This window comes from Megascapheus bottae, unplaced genomic scaffold (assembly GCF_031878675.1).
Source record: "Megascapheus bottae isolate mThoBot1 unplaced genomic scaffold, mThoBot2.hap1 HAP1_SCAFFOLD_50, whole genome shotgun sequence".
Classification (NCBI taxonomy): Eukaryota; Metazoa; Chordata; class Mammalia; order Rodentia; family Geomyidae; genus Megascapheus; species Megascapheus bottae.
Genome location: NW_028327837.1, coordinates 1,937,475 through 1,959,085, shown reverse-complemented (window position 1 = coordinate 1,959,085; position 21,611 = coordinate 1,937,475). Strand labels below are relative to the sequence as shown.

At 38.1% G+C, this 21,611-nt stretch overlaps 3 protein-coding genes across 3 annotated transcripts in view; 1 reads left to right on the top strand and 2 right to left on the bottom strand.

Annotated features, from left to right (window-relative positions):
• LOC150039066 (phosphatidylinositol 3,4,5-trisphosphate 3-phosphatase TPTE2-like) overlaps window positions 1-11,556 on the bottom strand; it is a 71,641-nt gene extending 60,085 nt beyond the window's left edge. Inside the window, exons 1-6 of the mRNA XM_090328054.1 lie at window positions 11,464-11,556; window positions 10,636-10,686; window positions 9,353-9,409; window positions 6,508-6,561; window positions 4,334-4,387; window positions 3,468-3,518 (exon numbers count right to left, since the gene is read on the bottom strand). The gene's annotated coding sequence lies outside the window, so the exon portion shown is untranslated. The remainder of the gene's footprint in view (window positions 1-3,467; window positions 3,519-4,333; window positions 4,388-6,507; window positions 6,562-9,352; window positions 9,410-10,635; window positions 10,687-11,463) is intronic.
• LOC150039056 (uncharacterized) overlaps window positions 1-21,611 on the top strand; it is a 341,232-nt gene that overhangs the window by 179,497 nt on the left and 140,124 nt on the right. The window lies entirely within an intron of this gene.
• The window catches only part of LOC150039065 (uncharacterized), a 30,325-nt gene continuing 22,397 nt past the window's right edge, over window positions 13,684-21,611 (bottom strand). The window contains exons 11-12 of the mRNA XM_090328036.1: window positions 20,960-21,013; window positions 13,684-13,735 (exon numbers count right to left, since the gene is read on the bottom strand). Coding sequence (XP_090184162.1) covers window positions 13,684-13,735; window positions 20,960-21,013 — 106 coding nt within the window. The remainder of the gene's footprint in view (window positions 13,736-20,959; window positions 21,014-21,611) is intronic.

Here is a 21,611-nt window from a genome sequence, read left to right as displayed (position 1 = left end):
AACTTTCTCTACACTTTCTCCAAACAACAAAGGAGGAAAGAAACAAGGATACAGTAAAGAAAAAGAAATGTGAGCAATATGTCCCTTATGATCAAGCAGAATTTGGGTGATACGGACTATTCTCTTTAATGAAAGATGCCAATGGTTTTAATGGTTTAAATATAATGAATTTAACCTTGACTCAATGATACACTGCCCACTAAACACGCATTTCATGAGTGAGTATGGAATGGAGGAATTTATTTCTGGAAAACAATCAAATGTAAGCAATGACAGAAAATTCTTGTTACACAGTTAAAAGAAAAGCGCAGTAAACAGTGGAAAAGTATCAAGACTGGCAGGAAATTTTGTGAACTATATCAAATAAACAACCATGGCAGCATAGATATCTCCTGATTTCTGCTTTTCTGAGGTGTTATTCCCAAAGAAGGAAATTAGTCATAAGTTCTTGTCTCTAGACTTTCTTTATGGAGAACTCAGGTTAAAATATATAAAACTAACAAAAATAGAAACCCCATCTTGTTTTCCCCCTCCTCTTCTCTATTTCAAATAAGTGTATTAAAAGGGGGGAAGGGAGGTTAGCCTAGTGGTAGAGTGCTGGCCAAGCATGCAGAAAGACTCGGTTTCAATTCCTCTGTACCATGTACATAGAAAAAAGCCAGAAATGGAGTTATGGTTCAAGTGGAAGAGCTCTAGCCTTGAGAAAGTCCAAGCACATTGCCCAGGCCTTGAGTTCAAGCCCCAGGACCAACAAAAAAAACAACAACCATGAATAGTCATTGTAACAATATAGGTATGTAGGGCAGGAAACTGCTGTTCTATAAAACCAACAGCATGAAATCTTCAAGGAGACATACACTTGAATGACATTAGATGCATTCTATCCATTGCTAGTAAGGAAAGATCAGTTAGATAAAAAATATCAATCAAAAAACATCAAAGTTTACTACAGTCCAAATTTGTTTAGAAGACACTTGAAAACATTTCATCTTTTAGCTGAAGAATATATATTCTATCAGAAGATCAGATGCTGAGCTACTAACCTAGTCTGAAGAAATCAAAAAACAAAATTGAAATCAAAAGTGTATCTTACTTTTTTCAATTCATGGGGCTTCAACACTAGGCCTCGGCTCTTTCCGTGAGCTCTTCAGCTCAAGACTACTACTACCCTGTCCCTAGAGTCACAGCACCACTTATGGTTTTGCTAGTGGTTAATTGGAGGTAAGAGACTCACACAGTCTCACAGGCCAGGGCTGGTTTTGAACTGTGATCCTCAGATCTCTGCCTGCTGAGTGGCCAGAATGACAGCAGCAGTGTATCTTATTTAAGGACATAGAGCTACAAAAATACTAAAGGTATTAGAGATTATATTAGATATGAAAGTTAACTGATAAGTAATTGATCAATCAGAGGACTGATAAACCAAGAAAGAAAGTTTAACTTACTTAAAGGAAATGGGAAAAAATTGATACTATTGCAAAACACACTAACTTTGATATGGTAGTAAAGCTGATATTCCAGATGTGTAAGATGGAATAGTAGTCAGAGATAAGGCGTTGCCAGTGTGGGTAGAGGGATTGTGAAATGTCCCTTGCATTGTGCTGGTGTTTTATCAGTGTCTTACCTCCTGGGAACTACAGACAAATGAGAGTACCTTTTTGTTTCAGAAAAGGATTCCCTGCGACCTTGGCTCATTGTGAGTAGCTGACAGGCACCTAGGGATTCTAGGTGCTAGTTCTTGACATCACAGCACTCCATGAACCACTCTCTTTTGATCTGCTCTTCATATCCTGCTTAGTTTCAAAACACATCTGGATTACATATGATATTCATAGGTAGTCCTCTGTATCCTGAAAAGTCACCACTGTCCAATTCTGATTTATCACTTGATGACAACAAACTCAATTTACACTAAATGAAAGGAACTTTAAAAAAATGGAACCAAGAGCTTTATTTTGTGTGATTGTTGTTTTTAAGGTATTATGTTATTTCTCTTTTCCTTTTTCCTCTTTATGGTTAATTTCCTATTGGGACTGTATCTGACTTTATTATCTGGTATATTGTATATGTTCTTATTCGGTTATTTGAAATAGGAAAGGAAAGGAGGGAAGACAAGATGATTGGGAGGGGGTAGGGAAAAGAAATGGGAAAAAGTATGAAAAAGAGGAATCAGTTTGTGACAAGTAATCTTCCTATTACCTGACGAATGTAAGTGTAACCCCTCTATACCTTGTCACGACCAAAAAAAAAAATCAGTTCGCACACTACTTATGTCTTCATTTGAAGGAACAATAACAGTTGTTAAGTTGCTGTTCTTGTTGTGGACATATCAAAACATAAAAAAATTAAGTGGGAAAATGTGGGAGGAAATGATACAATGTTCTAACACTACTCGGTTAGAAAACTGTGGCCTTGTTTTTCTACACAGGTGGTCTGTCAAATGTACTATGTGTCTAGGTCTTCTGTCTCTGTCAACCCTTCTTTTCCTGAGGTCAGAACTCAGAGCACTGTCCTTGCTACTCCCATGATCATGGCATGTTGATCCTTCATGCCTAGGCTTGCCTGATCAATGACCCTTCCCTTTCAACAGAATTTTAGATAGATGTGCAGACCTTTGGTTTACAGATGGGGAAAATATGAGAGGATAGCAATAGAAAGCCATCCAGGGTATTCCTTTCTGCAGAAGTACATCTCCACTGAATCAACAAAAGTGTGCACTCCATGTGTGGATCAAGAAGCAGAGGCCCAATGATAAGCAAGAAAACAGATTAATCCTGGAAACCTGATTTGGAGCCCCTTTACCTAAAGCACACATGTGGACACACACTCTCTCTCTCTTAGTCTCCTAGCTCTTTCATTGCAAACATAAATTTATTCACAAACCCTGTATTCACAGGTGTGAGCAGTAAGGAGCTTGTCATAACGCCATGGAGTCATCTGTCTATACAATATAAATGGTGTCCATAAAGTATTCACAGTGTCACAAACCTTAGAACCACAATTTTGAAAAGTTGGCATGAAGTTCACAATGAAAAGAATAGATATAGAGAAAGAGTATACCCATCAAAGAACTGGATAGAGCCAATAAAATATGGAAAGGCCCGAACAAACTTGTAGTCACTTTGATCTGACACTTGTATTTCTTCACCTGTGAAGAAACTGTTACGGCACGAAATAAATGCAAAGGATTGTATGTCATTGCCACCAGACCAAAGGAACACAACCAGTTGTAGCAGGATCTTATACACTGGCAATGTGAGTGGGGGGTTTAGGAGTTTTCCTTCACTGCTCCCTAAAATAGCAAAACATTTTGTGCAACTCATTTCTCATTTACTCATCAAAATGAAAAGGAGTAATATGACAGACAGAAGGTACACTGACAATATTTGGAAACTACCCAGAAATGATCACAGTCTGTTTCATAACATATATATTTATGTATGTTTTTCTATTTATAGATATCTGACCTTTGCTTGAATTCTTCTGTCCCAAATTCTGTTGGGTCATTCTTATCGAAGCTAAAGAGAATTCAATTATATACAGTCAAATACCATGTGCAATCATAGTTTTACTTTTTTACTCAAGGTAGTAAGTTAATCTAACACTGACAAATTTGTAGAAATTGAAACTTTTACACATTTAGCTAAAGGAACAAGGTATTTCCATTTTTTTCCCTAGAAAGGAAATTTGTTTTGCAGGAACTTATATTTTTACCTCTACAAAAGAAAGCTTTTATGCATGGTCAAATAATTTTTCTCTCTTAGTAAACCTAACACACTGTTTATTGGTATGTGTTAGTTCATTTGTACATGTAACTCACTTCAGAAGAAATCAATCCACTATACAATCTGATTTTCAGCTTTCTAAGTCTGCTCTTCTCCCTCCTTCTTTTCACATACTTGGCTGTATTCTTAACTGCTTCTCACCAAAGGACAAGGAACAACAGCCTAGAAGCTGGACTCTCATCATAACTGTCAGTGGGCCTGTCCAAGTATCAGATTTCTGGAGAATGAAAGAGGCCCACCAGCTCTTTCACCTCAGAAACACGGAGACCACCTCACTGTACCTGACTGTGATTCTTACCTCCATTGGCTCAGTAAAAGTTGCATGTAGGCAATAAGTAAATAAGGTAGAGAATAGGTAAATAAAGATACGGTTGCTATGTTTGAATTCACAGTAGACCATGACCAAGTATCTGCTGCCAGATGCTGTCATTTTCTATTTAGTTTCAATACAGGAGGAGGAATAATGAAGACAACGATCAGCTGTCATATAGACTGTGTACTAAACTCACACCACAAATGAATTTACATTCAGATGACAGATAACTCACCAAATGTTAATGCTCGAGTCACAAACCGCAATGGCGGTTAAGGTTGTGTCATCCCTAAAATGTAAGTAAAAAAAAAAAAGACACAGAAAATTCAGTTGGAAACTGTAGAGGAAATCAAACTTTTTCTGCAGGCTGGGTACTAAAACCATAACTGCGTTCATCCTAGGAACAGGTTCTGCCACTTGAGCTACAGCTCCATCTCCAGCTCCTCTGTTCCCTCTAGCTCTTTGCTCTGGTACTCCGGTGTGAACAAAGAGACCAGAACCAAATGAAAAGCAGTATTTTCATGTTACCACAGAAATACAGTTGAATCTGTTCAGGAAATTAAATATGGACCGGTTTCATGCAAGGTAGAAGAATTTTTCCCAGTACCCCTACCATAGTACCTCTTGACATCTTGTATGAATTTCAATACAATACTCTTCAAGGGAACTCAACCTGAGATCATAGCTAATATTCTGCTTCCTCTGTTCCTTCTATTCCCTCATTACCTTCAGTAATCCTAGATGTCTTTACTGACTTACTCTCAGATTGGACCAATGGGTGGCAGGCCAGAAACAGAGAACACTTCATTGTTCACCAGGACATTGAGAATTCCCTCTCCTTACAGGAGCCTCAATTCTTTATCCAATTTGTGAAAACACGGAATGGCACAGAAAAATTTCACTTCCCTGACCTTCCAAAGGGTTCCCACAAACATGGTACTTAGTCTCTGTACAGCTTTCTACACAAATCTGTCTACATTTGAGTATCTGACAACAAATGGCTCTCATCTGTCAATGTATGTGTATTCTGCTCCTCATTATCAACATGAACCATTAAATTATGCACAGTCAAATACTATGGAAGTTCCTAAAGAGACTTTTTCTTCCCAAATTGCTATAATACCCAGAAAACGAACTCTACATATACTACATATGTAAGGGGGTATTTCCTAGAAATGAGGCCTCTCTCTCCAATGAAATGATTACCTGTGCTAAATAAAAACGTATGCAAGATTCACAAGGAGTTCTTTTCCTATGACCCTAAAGCACTGTTTACACTGTTTTTGTGGGTTTCCTGATGTTCCGTTTCCCTTGCTATGAAGGAAATTGAGCTGATCAACCATCTACATTTCTGCTTCCTCTCTCCCCTCCTTGCTTCCTCTGTCTGTCCAGCCTCTCTGATTCATAATAGGATTGGTAGTTCATGAGTTATTCACCTTAAACTACAGAATATATGTGGAAACTAACACACAGACATGCTTTGGCTATTTAGTAATATTTGCCTTTCACATAAAATTCCAACCCTGACTTGATGGTAAAAGACTTCTCATTCACTAAGTGAATCACAAATGCTATGAGGGAGCTTTCTTCAGCTGTCACGTCTCCCATGAACATCTGAAAACCTAGGTAAGTCTTTCTATTTTAGCCAGCCTACTTCTCACAGCAATGAAATGAGACACATCAAGGATGAACATGGGCATGAAGAGATTTGCTGGTCTTTTCATCATCATCATCATCGCTTGAGATAGACATCCATCACATAATTGGGCAAATTTTTGATTGGGGCCAAAAATGCACCTTATCAGTAAAGCATTTTAGGAAAATACATAACAAATTAAAAAGCCCCTAATGATCAGCCTTTACTCATTCATTGAGAGAGAGAGACAGAGAGAGAGAGAGAGAGAAACAGAGAGACAGAGAGAGACAGACAGACAGAGAGAGACGGAGACAGAGAGATACAGTGTGTGAGAAAGAGAGAGAGAGAGAGAGAGAGACAAACAGACACACACACAGACAGACACACAGACAGACAAACAGACAGAGAGACCACCTTTAACTTGTCTTATCCTCTAACTAGAAACAACGGAGTCACCAGAATGTTTAACCTGCTGAATCTTACAACAAAACACTAAATTTCTTTTGGCCACCACACTAAATTAGGACAAAAAGAATTCTTGATATTTCTTCTTGAAAACACCTAAGATTTTAGAAAGTGATCTACAGATATTACAGCCCAAGAATCTTAGAAAAATATCAAAGGCCCTGCAGTGTCATCAATACCTAAAATAAAGTTCTGTAATCCTAATCACTTTCATTTCAGACACTATCCTTAATGTGTGACTGTACTTACCTACATTTAATTATGCATAGATGCACATAGATGAGAGTATATGTATATTTAGACCTTACCCTTCATTGTTGTTTGTTTCGTCAAGTTTGGTTGTGGTATAAGATGAGGTGTCCCTATAGGATGAAACCAAACGTCATAGTCAGGCTCTCTAATGGTTTTTGTAGACTTGATTACAAATCCCTTCTTTCTTTCTTTAATAACCCATTAACCATTCACAGTGTTTGGTTCGATTTCTATCTATTTCAATATTTTCTGCAGTTTATCTTGCTATTTCCAGTTGAATCCCACCATAGTATGATAGGAAATAGTATATTGACTTTTCTTATATGTAATTGTTAAGACTTCCTTTATACTCTGCCAAGAAATCTCTTTGAATAATTACTGTAGAGGAGGTATTAGAGGAAGGGAAAGGGAAAAAGAATAATGCTGCCTCTAGGCTTTAAATATTATTTCCTTTGGAGAAAGCTTGGGGGTTGCTGGGATGATACATATTCTGGGACTGTTGTGTGGAATATTCTGCAGATATGTGCTGCCTTTGGCTCTTGGCCTTCAGTTGAATCTGGTTTCTTGCGGATTCTTTGGAAAGGATCCAACATGGTTGGGATCCATCTACTCATTTATGTTCAGCACTGTCTGTTGCGCCAAATTGGGTGCATTGAGTCTTAGTAGGATTTTGTTGTTAATAATTGCAGTGCCTTTAGCCAAATGAAATGACTTTCATGTTGTAATACTTTCAAGTTTTCTTTGCGAGATAGGAATACATTTACATTTGCTTCCTTTTGGGTGCCATTCTTGGAATATCTCTTTCCATCCATTCACAACAACCCTGTGACTTTCTCTGCTAGGGAGGTGGACTTCCTTCTTTCTCTTTCTTACTGTGTTTATGTGCAGGTACTATTGGGCTTCTTCTTACGGCCTGGGTGCTCTCCCTTAGCTTTCTCTATTAAGAAGGGTACTCTACCACTTGAGCCATCCTTCTGGCTTTCAGGAAGTTAACTGGATAAGAATCTCATAGAGTTTTCTACCGATATTACTATTTAGACCTCCACCTCTTTGTTCCAGAAAGGATTCTATCCTTTGGTTGACTGCATTTGTAACATCTTGTGAAGTGCAGCTGACATACTGACTAGAAAAAATTCTCTTCATGACCTGTTCCTGTACCTGAAGAATATATATTCTATCAGAAGATCATATGCTAATAACCAGATCTCAAGAAGCTGAAAAAATGAAATCAAAAATATATCTGATATTTTTTCATTCAAGGGGCTTGAACTCTGAGCCTGGGCATTGTCCCTGAGCTCTTCAGCTCAGAGCTACCACTCTACTTCTTGAGCCCCAGCACTGCTTCTGTTTTTTTCTGGTACTTAATGGGAGGTAGGAGTCTCAAGGTCTTTAGTGCCAGGGCTGACGCTGAACCACGATCCACAGTTCTCAGCCTCCTCAGTAGCTAGGATTATAGGCTCTATGTATCTTTTATTTTTATAAAGACAGAGCTACAAATATCCCAAAGACTTTAGGGATTATAATAAGACATGAAAGTAAATTGATAAGTACTTGATCAATCAGAGGTCTGATAAACCAAGAAAGAAAGTAAAAATTACTTCAAGCAAATAGAAAAATAAATGATTCTATTGCAAAACACACTAATTTTCATGTGGTAGCTCAAGCTGATGTTCTAGATGTGTAAGACAGAAGAGTAGTCAACAGTGGGGATTTGGTAGTGTGTGTCCAAGGATTGTGAAATGCCCTTTAGATTGTGCTGGTGTTTTTGCAGGATCTCAATCACAATGGGGACATGAAACATATCTTAATATATTTCTGTTTTGTCCAAATAAGATTAGAAAGATTCCCAGGCATACAATATCGAGATGAGGTAGAAACTTAGTTGATGTCATTTTCTAGTGCTGGAAAACTCTCCCTGAACATCAGAAATCTGTCTCCACATTTCTCTACTTATTAGGTATCTTCAGTATCCACACATGCAAAGAAACTGAAGTGAGGCTTTTTGCAGAAATTAAACTTTTACACCTGCAAAAGGTGATTTTTATCCATGTTTAATAACACTATAAACAAATAAATCTACCTAACCTGGTGGATAACAGCCTCATCTTCTTGCACCCAACTCAATTCAATTTCCGCATGCCACTTGCCTTCTACTCCCAGCTCTATTTCCTGCCCCTCAGTTAGGGACAAGGAAGAGCAGTCTAAAAGCAGGACTCCCATTCAGTGTGAATGTGCTTCTTCCTCTTGTGCCCTTCAGACACCTGGGACTACCTTTAGGTTTCAGAAAGGGATTGCCAGGTCCCTGGGCTTCTGGTGAGTAGCTCATAGGCTCTGTGATAATCTCTGGATTCTGGGTGCTAGTTCTTGACTTCACAGCACTCCGTGAGCCACTGTCTTATGATCTGCTCTATCATTTCTCCTTAGTTTCAAAACATATCATGATTCCGTGCGATATGGATAGGTAGTCCTGTGTACTGTGAAAATTCATCATTGTCCAAAATGGTTTATCATTTAGATGATCAAAAACTCAACTCACACTAAATGAAAGGAACTCTAGGATATGGAAACAAGAGCTTTATCTTGTGTGATTGCTGTTCTTAATGTACTATGTTATTTCTCTTCTCTTTTTTTCCCCTTATGCTTAATCTCATATTGTTACTGTATCTGGCTTTGTAACCTGGCATACAGTATATACGTTTATTTCCTTGTTTGAAATAGAAAAAGGAAGTAGAAAAAAACAAGATGATTGGGAGGGGGAAGGCCCATGGGCACAATAACATGAGAAAGGGTATCATTGTGTGAGAAGTAATGCATCTACTATCTGGCAGATGTAACTGTAACCCCTCTATGTATTACCCCAACAATCAAAAATAAAATAAAATTTAAAATTAGTCAACTCACCCCCTCCTGATGTCTTCATCTGAATGAACAACAACTTTGGTTAAGCTGCTGTCCTCCCTGTGGATATATTGAAACATACAGAAATTAAGTGGGGCAATGTAGGAAGAAGTGATGCATTTTTCTGACACTTCTCGGTTAGAAAACTATGGCCTTGTGTGTGCTACACAGGTCGTCTGTCAAATGTACTATGTCTCTAGCTCTTCTGTCTCTGCCAAACCTTCATCCAGTACTGAAGTCTCAACTCAGAGCCCTGTCCTTGCTACACCTTTAGTCATGGCCTGGTGAGCCTTCATGCCTAGGCTTGCCTGTTTAATGACACTTTCACTTAGTCTTTCACCAGAACTTGAGAGGGATGTGCAAGCCTTTTGTTCACAGATGTGATTCTGTTTTCCAGGGGTGTGGTGGATGTGGGGGGAAGACCACCAGAGGATGGCAAGATGAAGCCATCCAGGGTAGAAATTCCTTTCTGTGGTAGGCCATCTCCAATGAATCAGCAAAATGGTGTGCTGCACGTGTGTATCAAGAAGCAGAGCCTCAGTGATAAGTAAGAAAGGAAAACATTCCTGGAGCCCTGACTTGAAGGGATATCAGAGTACCGTCCTTCAGCCACACACGTATGGACTCTATCTCTCTAACTATCTGTCTCGTAGCTCTTTCATTGAAAATGTACATTAATTCATGAACCATGTATTCACAGATGTCAGTAGTAAGGACCTTGTCATAATGTCACCGAGTCATCTGATTATCCAATATAAATGGTACAGAGACAGTGTTTATAGTTACATAAAACTTAGAACCACAGTTTTTAAAAGTTGGCATTAAGTGCACAATGAAAGGTATATGTAAAAATGAAGGTCCAGACCTAGGGAAAGGGAATACCCATCAAAGAATCAGACATAGCCAAAAAACTACGGAAAAGATCAAACAAAGTTGTATAGCCACTTTGAACTGACACTTGTATTTCTTCACCTGTGAAGAAATTGTTATGGCAGGAAATAAATACATAGAATTGTATGTCATTGCCGTCAGAAAAAAGGAACATAACCAATTGTAGTAGGTTCTCATACACTGGCAATGTGCAGGGTTTGGGGGGTTTTCCTGTACTGCTCCCTAAAATAGCAAAACACTGTGTGCACCTCCTTTCTCATTTACTCATCAAAATGAAAAGGAGTAATATGACAGACAGAAGGTACACTGAAAGTATTTGGAAACTACCCAGAAATGATCAGTCTGTTTCATAACATATATATTTATGTATGTTTTTCTATTGATAGATATCTGACCTTTGCTTGAATTCTTCTGTCCCAAATTCTGTTGAATCATTTTTATCCAGGCTAGAGAATTAAATTATATACAGTCAAATACCATGCACATTCATAGTCTTACTCAAGGTAGCAAGTTACCCAAACACTCGTGAATTTGTAGAATTTAAATTTTTCCATACTTAGCTAAATAAACAGAGGAATTCTACTATTACGCAGAAAGGCAATTAATTTCTGTGGAAACTTACATTTTTATCTCTTCAAAAGAAAGCTTTAGTGCACAAGTAAAGAAATTTCCTTTCTTAGTAAACCTAACACAATGTTTATTGGTATCATGTATTTTCATTGTACATACAACTCACTACAGAGGAACTCAATCCTTTATGCAATCTGATTTTCAACTTTCCAAGTCTGCTCTACTCCCTCCGTACTTACATTAACTTGTTGTTTTCTTAACTACTTCTCACCAAAATAGAGTCCAAAAGCTGGACTGTCATCCGAACTGAGAGTCCAAATATCACATTTCTCAAGTATGAAAGAGGCCCACCGGCTCTTTTCACCTCAGAAACACTGAGACTACCTCATTGCTCCTGATTGGGATTTTTACCTCCATTGGCTCAGTGCAAGTGGCATGAAGGCCCTGATAATAGGTAAATAAAGATATGCTTGCTACTTTTCACTTCATAGCAGACCATGACCAAGTATGTGCTAACTGACTCTATCATTTTCTTTTACTTTCAATACAAACAAAATGATAACAGGAGGACACTAAGAAGCTGTCATATAGATTGTGTAATAAATTCACACTACAAATGAATTTACACTCAGATGAGAGATAATACAACTTACCAAATGTTAATGGTTGGGTCACAAACTGCAATTGCAGTTAACGTTGTTTCATCTCTAAAAAATAAAGTAAGACACAAACAATTGATTTGGAACATAGAGAGGAAATCAAACTTTTCTACAAGGCTGGATACTAAAACCATGACTGTGTTCATGTAGGATCATGTTTGCTATTTGAGCTCCAGCTCCATCTCCAGCTCTTCTGTTCCCTCTAGCTCTTTGCTCTGGTACTCCGGTGTGAACTAAGAGACCAGAACCAAATGAAAAGCAGTATTTTCATTTTACCCAGAAATACAGTTGAATCTGTTCAGGAAATTAAATATGGAACAGTTTCATGCAAGGTAGAAGAATTTTTCCCAGTACCCCTACCACAGTACCTCTTGACATCTTGTATGAATTTCAATAAAATACTCTTCAAGGGAACTCAACCTGAGGTCATAGCTAATACTCTGCTTCCTCTGTTCCTTCTATTCCCTCATTACTTTCAGTAATCCTAGATGTCTTTACTGACTTACTCTCAGATTGGACCAATGGGTGGCAGGCCAGAAGCAGAGAACTCTTCACTGCTCAGCAGGACAAGGAGAACTCCCTCTCCATACTGGAGTCTCAATCCTTCACTCAATTTGCAAAAAAGACAGAATGGCACAGACAAAATTACACTTCCCTGACCTTCTAAATTGTCCCCACAAATACGGTTCTTGTTCTCTGTACAGCTTTGTACACTACTCTGTCTATACTTGGGTATCTGACCACATATGGCTGTCCTCTGTCAATCTATGTATGTTCTGCTCCTCATTATCAACATGAACCATTAAATTATGCACAGTCAAATACTATGGAAGTTTCTAAAGAGACTTTTTATTCCCAAATTGCTATAATACCCGGAAAACAAACTCTACATATACTATATATGGAAGGGCGTATTTCCTGTGCTTTCCTAGAAATGAGGCCTCTCTCTCCAATGAAATGATTACCTGTGCTAAATAAAAACTTATGCAAGATTCACAAGGAGTTCTTTTCCTATGACCCTAAAGCACTGTTTACACTGTTTTCGTGGGTTTCCTGATGTTCCGTTTCCCTTGCTATGAAGGAAATTGAGCTGATCAACCATCTACATTTCTGCTTCCTCTCTCCCCTCCTTGCTGCCACTACTGTCCTCTGTCTCTCCAGCCTCTCTAATTCATAAAAGGATTTCTAGTTCATGACTTATTCACCTTAACCTACAGAATATATGTGGAAACAAAAACACAGACATGCTTTGGCTGTTTAGTAATATTTGATTTTCACATAATATTTCAACCCTAACTTGATGATAAAAAACTTCTCATTCACTAAATAAATCACAAATGATATGAGGAGGTTTCTTCAGCTGCCACTTCTCCCATGAATAACTGAAATCCTAGGCAAATCATTCTATATTAGACAGTCTCCTTCCCACAGCAATGAAATAAGACACATCAGGGATGAACATGGGCATGAACAGATTCGCTGGTCTTTTTATCATCATCATCATCTCTTGAGATAGACATCCAGCACATAATTAGGCAAATTTTTGTTGGGGCAGAAAACGCACGTTAGCAGTAAGGCATTTTAGGAAAATACACATCAAATTAAAAATCCCCTAATAATCAGCCTTTTCTCATTCATGGAGACAAAGAGACAAGGAGAGATACAGAGAGAGAGAGAGAGAGAGAGAGAGAGAGAGAGAGAGAGAGAGAGAGAGAGAGAGAGAGAGAGAGACAGAGACAGAGAGACAGAGAGAGACAGAGAGACAGAGAGAAAGAGAGAGAGAGAGAGAAGGAGACAGAGAGAGAGAGAGCTCACAACTGTAACTTGTTTTATCCTCTATTTATCAGAGAGAAGTTTTTAAATTGCTGAGCCTTACAACAAAACACTAAATTGCCTTTGAGCACCACAATAGATTAGGAACAATAACTCTTGACATTTCTTCTTGGAAACACCTAAGATTTTAGAAAGTTATCTACTGATATTACAGCCCAAAAATCTTAGAAAAATATCAAAGGCCCTGCAGTGTCATCAATACCTAAAATAAAGTTCAATAATCCTAATCACTTTCTTTTCAGTGACTATCCTTTTATGTATGACTGTACTTCATACATTTTATTATACATAGATGCACATAGATGAGAGTATCTATCTATCTATCTATCTATCTATCTATCTATCTATCTATCTATCTATCTATATATTTAGACTTTACCCTTAATTGTTGTTTGTTTCGTCAAGTTTGGTTGTGGTATAGGATGAGGTGTCCCTATAGGATGAAACCAAATGTCATAGTCAGACTCTCTAATGGTTTTTATAGACTTGAATACATATCTATCCTTTCTTTCTTCAATAATCAATTAACCATTCAAAGCATTTTGTTCCATTTCTATGTATTTCAATATTTTCTGTCTTTTATCTTTTGTCTATTTCCAATTGAATTCCATCATAGTATGATAGCAAACAGTAACATTGTCTTTTCTTTTTTTTTTGCCAGTCCTGGGCTTGAGCTCAGGGCCTGAGCACTGTACTTGGACTTTCTACCACTTGAGCCTCAGCACCATTTCCGGCTTTTGTCTATGTATGTGGTACCAAGGAATCGAACCCGGGTCTTCGTGCATGCTAGGCAAGCACTCTACCACTAGGCCAAACTCCCAGCCCATTTTACTTTTTTGTTTTTTTTGCCAGTCCTGGGCTTGAGCTTAGGGCCTGAGCACTGTCCTTGGACTTTCTCAAGGCTAGAGCTCTACCACTTGAGCCTCAGCACCACTTCTGGCTTTTTTCTATGTATGTGGTACCGAGGAATCGAACCCGGGTCTTCATGCATGCTAGGCAAGCACTTTAACCACTAGGCCAAACTCCCGGCCTGTCTTTTCTTATATGTAATTGTTAAGACTTACTTTATACTCTGCCAAGAAACCTCTTTGAATAATTACTGTAGAGGAATATTAGAGGAAGGGAAAAGGAAAAAGAATAATGCTGCCTCTAGGCTCTAAATATTATTTCCTTTGGAGAAAGCTTGGGGGTTGCTGGGATGATACTTATTCTGGGACTGTTGTGTGGAATATTCTGCAGATATGTGCTGCCTTTGGCTCTTGGCCTTCAGTTGAATCTGGTTTCTTGCGGATTCTTTGGAAAGGATCTAACATGGTTGGGATCCATCTACTCATTTATGTTCAGCGATGTCTGTTGTGTCAAATTGGGTGCATTGAGGATTAGTTGCCTTTTTGTTGTTAATCATTACAGTGTCTTTAGCAAAATGAAATGACTTTCATGTTGTAATACTTTCAAGTTTTCTTTGCCAGCTAGGAGTACATTTACCTTTGCTTCCTTTTGGGTGCCATATTGGAATATCTCTTTCCATCCATTCACATCAGGCCTGTGACTGTCTCTGATAGGGAGGTGGACTTCCTTCTTTCTCTTTCTTACTGTGTTTATGTGCAGGTACTATTGGGCTTCCTCTTATGGCCTGGGTGCTCTCCCTTAGCTTTCTCTGTGAAGAAGGTACTCTACCACTTGAGCCATACTTCTGGCTTTCAGGAAGTTAACTGGATAAGAATTCCAGAGTTTCCCACCGATATTACTAATTAGGTCTCCACTGCTTCGTCCAGAAAGGATTGTATCACTTGGTTGATATTCAAGGGGCTTGAACTCTGAGCCTGGGCATTGTCCCTGAGCTCTTCAGCTCAGAGCTACCACTCTACTTCTTGAGCCCCAGCACCGCTTCTGTTTTTTTCTGGTAGTAAATGGGAGGTAGGAATCTCTAGGTCTTTAGTGCCAGGGCTGTCTCTGATCCACGATCCACAGTTCTCAGACTCTTCAGTAGCTAGGATTATAGGCTCTATGTATCTTTTATTTTTATAAAGACAGAGCTACAAATATCCCAAAGACTTTAGGGATTATAAAAAGTCATGAAAGTAAATTGATAAGCACTTGATCAATCAGAGGCCTGATAAACCAAGAAAGAAAGTAAAAATTACTTCAAGCAAATAGAAAAATAAATGATTCTATTGCAAAACACACTAATTTGTATGTGGTAGCTCAAGTTGATATTCCAGATGTGTAAGACAGAAGTGTAGTCAACAGTGGGGATTTGGTTGTGTGTGTCCAAGGATTGTGAAATGCCCTTTAGATTGTGCTGGTGTTTTTGCAGGATCTCAATCACAATGGGGACATAAAACATATCTTAATATATTTCTGTTTTGTCCAAATAAAATTAGAAATATTCCCAGGGATACAATATCGAGATGAGGTAGAAACTTAGTTGATGTCATTTTCTAGTGCTGGAAAACTCTCCCTGAACATCAGAAATCTGTCTCCACATTTCCCTAGAAAGGAAATTAATTTCTTTGGGAATTTACACTGTTATCTCTTCAAAAGAAAGTTTCTATGCACAAGTAAAGACATTTTCTTTCTTAAAATTAACAAAATGTTTATTGGTATCATGTAGTTTAATTGTACATGCAACTCACTACAGAGAAACTCAATCCTTTATGCAATCTGATTTTCAGCTGTCTAAGTCTGCTCTACTCCCTTCTTATTTTCACTAACTTGGCTCTTTTCTTAACTGCTTATCAACAAAATACAAGAAACAACAGCTTAGAAATTGGACTCTCATCAGAACTGACAGTGGGCCTGTCTAAGAAACAGATTTCTGGAGAAGGAAAGAGGCCCAACAACTCTTTCACCTCAGAACCACTGAGACAACCTAATTGTTCCTGACTGGGATTCGTACCTCCATTAGCTCAGTGTAAGTTGCACGTAGGCACTGATAATAGGTAAATAAGGATATGATTGCTAATTTCACTTCATGGCAGACCATGACCAAGTATGTACTAATTGACTTTATCAATTTCTACTTAGTTTCAGTACAAAAATAACTATTACATGAGGATACTGATAAGCTGTCACATAGATTGTACACTAAACTCACACTACAAATGAATTTACACTCAGATCACAGATAACACAACTTACCAAATGTTAATTCTTGAGTCACAAACTGCAATTGCAGTTAACGTTGTGTCATCTCGAAACAATAAAATAAAATAAGACACAGAAAACTCATTTGGAACATACTGCAGAAATCAAACTTTTCTACAAGGCTGGGAACTTAAACCATGTCTGTGTTCATGCTAGGATCATGTTTGCCACTTGAGCTGCAGCTCCATCTCCAGCTCTTTTGTTCCATCTAGCAACTTGCTCGAGTACTCTGGTGTGAACTAAGAGACCAGAACCAAATGAAAAGCAGTATTTTCATTTTACCACAGAAATGCAGTTGAATCTCTTCAGGAAATTAAATATGGACCGATTTAATCCAAGGTAGAAGAATTTTTCCCAGTAGCCTAACACGGGACCTAATGCTATCTTGTATGACTTTCAATACGATGTTGTTCAAGGGAACTCAACCTGAGGTCATAGCTAATACTCTGCTTCCCCTGTTCCTTCTATTCCCTCCTTACTTTCAGTAATCCTGGATGTCTTTACTGACTTACTCTCACCTTGGACCAATGGGTGGCAGGCCAGAAGCAGAGAACTCTTCACTGCTCACCAGGACAGTGAGAACTCCCTCTCCTTACTGGAGTCTCAGTCCTTCGCCCAATTTGCAAAATGATGGAATGGCACAGACAAAATTGCACTTCCCTGACCTTCCAAATGGTTCCCACTAACATGTTCCTTCATCTCGGTACAGCTTTCTACACAAATCTGACTGTATTTGGGTGTCTGACCTCTTATGGTTGTCCTCTGTAGATCTCTGAGTGTTCTGCTCTTCATTACCAACATGAACCATTAAGTTATGCGCCGTCAAATACTCTGGAAATTCCCAAAACTACTTTTTCTCTCCAAACAGCTATAACTAGCTGAATACTAACTCTAAATACTCTTTATATGCTAGGGGTTATTTCCTGTGTTTTGCTAGAAATGAGGCCTCTCTCCCCAATGAAATGTGATAAACAAAGATTTATGCAAGGTGTAAAAGGAGTTTTTTTCACATGACCCTAAACCACTTTTTGCAGTGATTTTGTGGGTTTCCTTATGTTCCATATCCCTTGCTATGAAGAAAATGGAGCTGATCAACCATCTACATTTCTGCTTCCTCTCTCCCCTCCTTGCTAGCACTACTGTCCTCTGTCTGTCCAGCCTCTCTGATTCATAAAAGGATTTGTAGTTCATGAGTTATTCACCTTAATCTACAGAATATATGTGCAAACAAACACACAGACATGCTTTGGGTATTACCTTTCACATAAAATTCCAACCATCACTTGATGGTAAAAGACTTCTCATCCACTAAAAATATCACAAATGGTATGAGGGAGCTGTCTTCAGCTGTCTGTTTTCCCCAGAACATGTGAAATCCTAGGCAAGTCATTCTATTTTAGCCAGCCTCCTTCCCACAGCAATGAAATGAGACATATCAGGGATGATCATGGGCATGAAAAGATTCTCTGGTCTTTTCAGCATCATCTCTTGAGATAGACATCCAGTACATAATTAGGCAAATTTTTGTTTTGGGGCTGAAAACACACCTTAACAGTAAGGCATTTCTGGAAAATACACATCAAATTTAAAAACCCCTAATGACCAACCTTTTCTCAGTCATTGAGACATAGAGAGAGACAGGGAGAGACACACAGAGACACAGACAATAGACAGAAAGAGAGAAACAGAGACAGTCAGTCAGACAGACAAGACAGAACCCCGGTAACTTGCTTTATCCTCCAGCTAGACAAAATGGAGTCACCAGAGAGAAATTTCTTAACCTGCTGAGTCTTACAGCATAACACTGAATTGGTTTTGGCCACTACAATAGACTAGGAACAAGAAGAATTCATGGTATTTCTTCTTGGAAATACCTAAGATTTTAGAAAGGTCTCTACTGATACTAGAGCCCAAGGATCTTAGAAAAATATCAAAGGCTCTGCAGTGTCATCAATACTTAAAATTAAATTCTCTAATCTCTATCACTTTCTTTTCTGTAACTATCCATTCAAGTGTGTCTGGACTTACCAACATGTAAATATGCATAGATACACATAGGTGAGAGTGTATGTATATTTACACCCTACCCTTCATTTTTGTTTCTTTCAGGAAGTTCAGCTGTAGTATCAGATGACAGTTCTTCATTTTGGGGCAAAATCTCTTACCTCTCATACATTTCCCACAGAGTTTCCTTCACTGCTTAGGTTTGACAGCAGACTATAGTATTCCTACCTATGTCTCACAGCTGGGATCTCATGCCTATACCATATTGCTCTGCTACTTCTTGTTTAACATGTTGACATCTGTGTGTGTATGCACACATTTCTTGCCTTCATTCTGACCTTAGGAGTACGCGTAGATATGTATATATGTAAATATCATCAGATCATTGAGAGCCTTCAAGGATATTAACTCACATTCCCATCCTAGATCACACATTATGTCCTACAGCCAATTTTCAGGATAGAAGTGTATTGGAATATATAGGCAGGCATGACACATAACTTTAGCATACATGTTCAGTCAAAGAACAATCTACTTTATACAAATGATCAATTTTCACTACTCATAGCAAATTGCTACCTCATAGGATACCATACATAATGATAGATAAAATCAGAAGATAGATGAAACTAGGTCATCATTTTGATTATAATAAAAATGATCTATTAACATTTACTATTGTATAACTATCCTTCACTTAACAATAGTTTGTTAATATTACCACAGACCCCACAAAAGCATTTATTTCAAGGTGAAATAAATATGTACTTTGATGATAATCAAGTATTTTAATCATATCTTTACTGACACTCACTAAGTCAACTTACTGCCAGTCATACAGGGTACAATTTTAGGCTAATACACAAAGAAGAAGAGAATCAATCCTTCTCTGGGTTGGCAGCCACCAAATAACAAAGAAGCAATGAAACAAGGATATATGACAGAAATAAATGAGAATGGGAGCAATATGTCTCTTCTGATCAATCAGAAACTTAGGGGAATATGCATTATTGTATCCAATGAAAGTGCCAATGGTAGAGTAAGTTTGAAAACCCCTGCCCCAATGATATGCTGGCTGCTGAATACCCATTTTTAAGAGTGAGGATGGAAAGGAAGATTGTATGTCTAGAAAAATCAAATGAAAGTAATAACAAGCAGTTCTTGATATGTAAAAAAAAACCCAGACTACAGCAATCACTGGAAAAAGATGTCAAGAAGAGCAGGAAATTATGGCAAATACATCAAATAAACAACCAGGAATAGTTATTGTAAAGATAGAGGTATATAGTGCAGGAAAATGCTTTTCTATAAAAACAACATCATGAGACCTACAAGGAGACATATACTTGAAGAGTATATTACATGCATTCATATCCATTGCTAGAAAGGAAGGATCATTCAGACAAAAATGTCAATCACAAAACATCAAAGTTCACCACATTTCAAATTTGTCTAGAAGACACTTCAAAACATTTCATTTTCTAACTGAAGAATATACATTCTACCAGAAAATCACATGTTAAGCTAATAACCAGGTTAGAAGAAACTGAAACAAAAATTGGATATACCAATGTATCTTATTTTTACAAAGCAATAGAGATACAAAAAGAGAGAGGACAAAACAACGCATGAAAGTTAATTGATAGACACTTGAATGATCGGGGGACTGATAAACCAAGAAAGAAATGTAAAGTGTCTTGAAGCAAATGAAAACAAAGTGATGATATTGAAAAACATATTAACTTTAAGGTGACAGCTCAACATGATACTCAAGAAGTGTGAAGTAGAATAGTAGTCACAGGGTGGGGAGTTTTGGAGGCGGGTACAGAGTCAGTGGTGTATTAGCACAGAAGGAGTCACACCTAATGTTTTACAGAGCCCAGTAGGAGCTTGTTGGAAAGTTACTGAATGCTTCCCCTTTTTGTCACACTGGAGTGTGATGACAGGGCATTCTGTTTGCCTGCTAGGCAAACACTCGACCACCTGAGTAATGGCCTAAGTCATTTGGTGCTGTAGATGTCTTTCCAGGAAGGTCTTCCTTCTGTCTAGGTCTGGAAGTGGCCTCAGATCATCACCTGGTTATCTGTGCTCCTGGGAGAAGGGAATACAGCTGTGAGCTCCTAGGACAGGCTCATTGCTTGAGATAAGGGTCTCAATAACTTGTTTTCCAATGCTGGCTTCTACATAGGATCACCTCCAATTTCCACATACCACACAGTCAGTGTGACAGGCAGACCCTTCCTGATGCATATTTCTTTCATTTTCCTAGCAGCACTGGTGATCCAACACAGAATCTTTCACTTTATGAATTGCACTGCATCACACATGTCACTGCTCCTTTCATGCTGTTTGTATTTCTTCAAATACAAGGGCTTAGCTCCAGCCTTATGAATGTGGATACTTATGTGTCCCTGTGTCTGTACATACATTCATATAAAATATGTACATAAACTTCTACATATACATTTGTCTAGCACTCTATTATATGGCTTGGATTATAGCTTACCTTTCAGTCACACTGTCATCATCATGTGCTGAACAAAATTCAAATGCAGATGTGCTATAGGGACAAAAAATACATATAGTCAGATATCACATGAATAATTAAACTTCATATTCTGGGTCAAATTATTTTGCAAGTCACAAAACAGTGGACTATGCTTCTTCCCTATAACTGAGATATTCTTCACACACTTGATTTCAAATCAGCACAACATTACAGTTTAAGATTATCAAAGAAATATACTTGGTGATAAAATATTAACAATAAGCGTTCTAAAGTAATTGTGTATCTAGCTCACTGGGTCAGAAAAGAAGACAGGTGCAAGGTCATCTCCAAAGGTAAAGAGAACACATTACTCATTGAGTCACCAAGACACTAGGCCACAACTTCCTAAGGAGAAGGCAGGGTAGTCATCTATCCATGATCTTCATCACATGTAATCAAAACCTCCAGTTTTCCCAAGTAACTGAAGACAGAGGAGAGAAAGTAACCATGGAGTCATTACTTGCTCTGAACGATACTGCTATATCCTCCATTCACATGTTGGGATAATCTTCAGAGTATGTGGTGCCAAGATTGAACATTATTACCATATCAATCCAGTCACTTTGAGACTTGGCAACAACCTTTCCATATAAAGAAGAGAGAGTAGTTT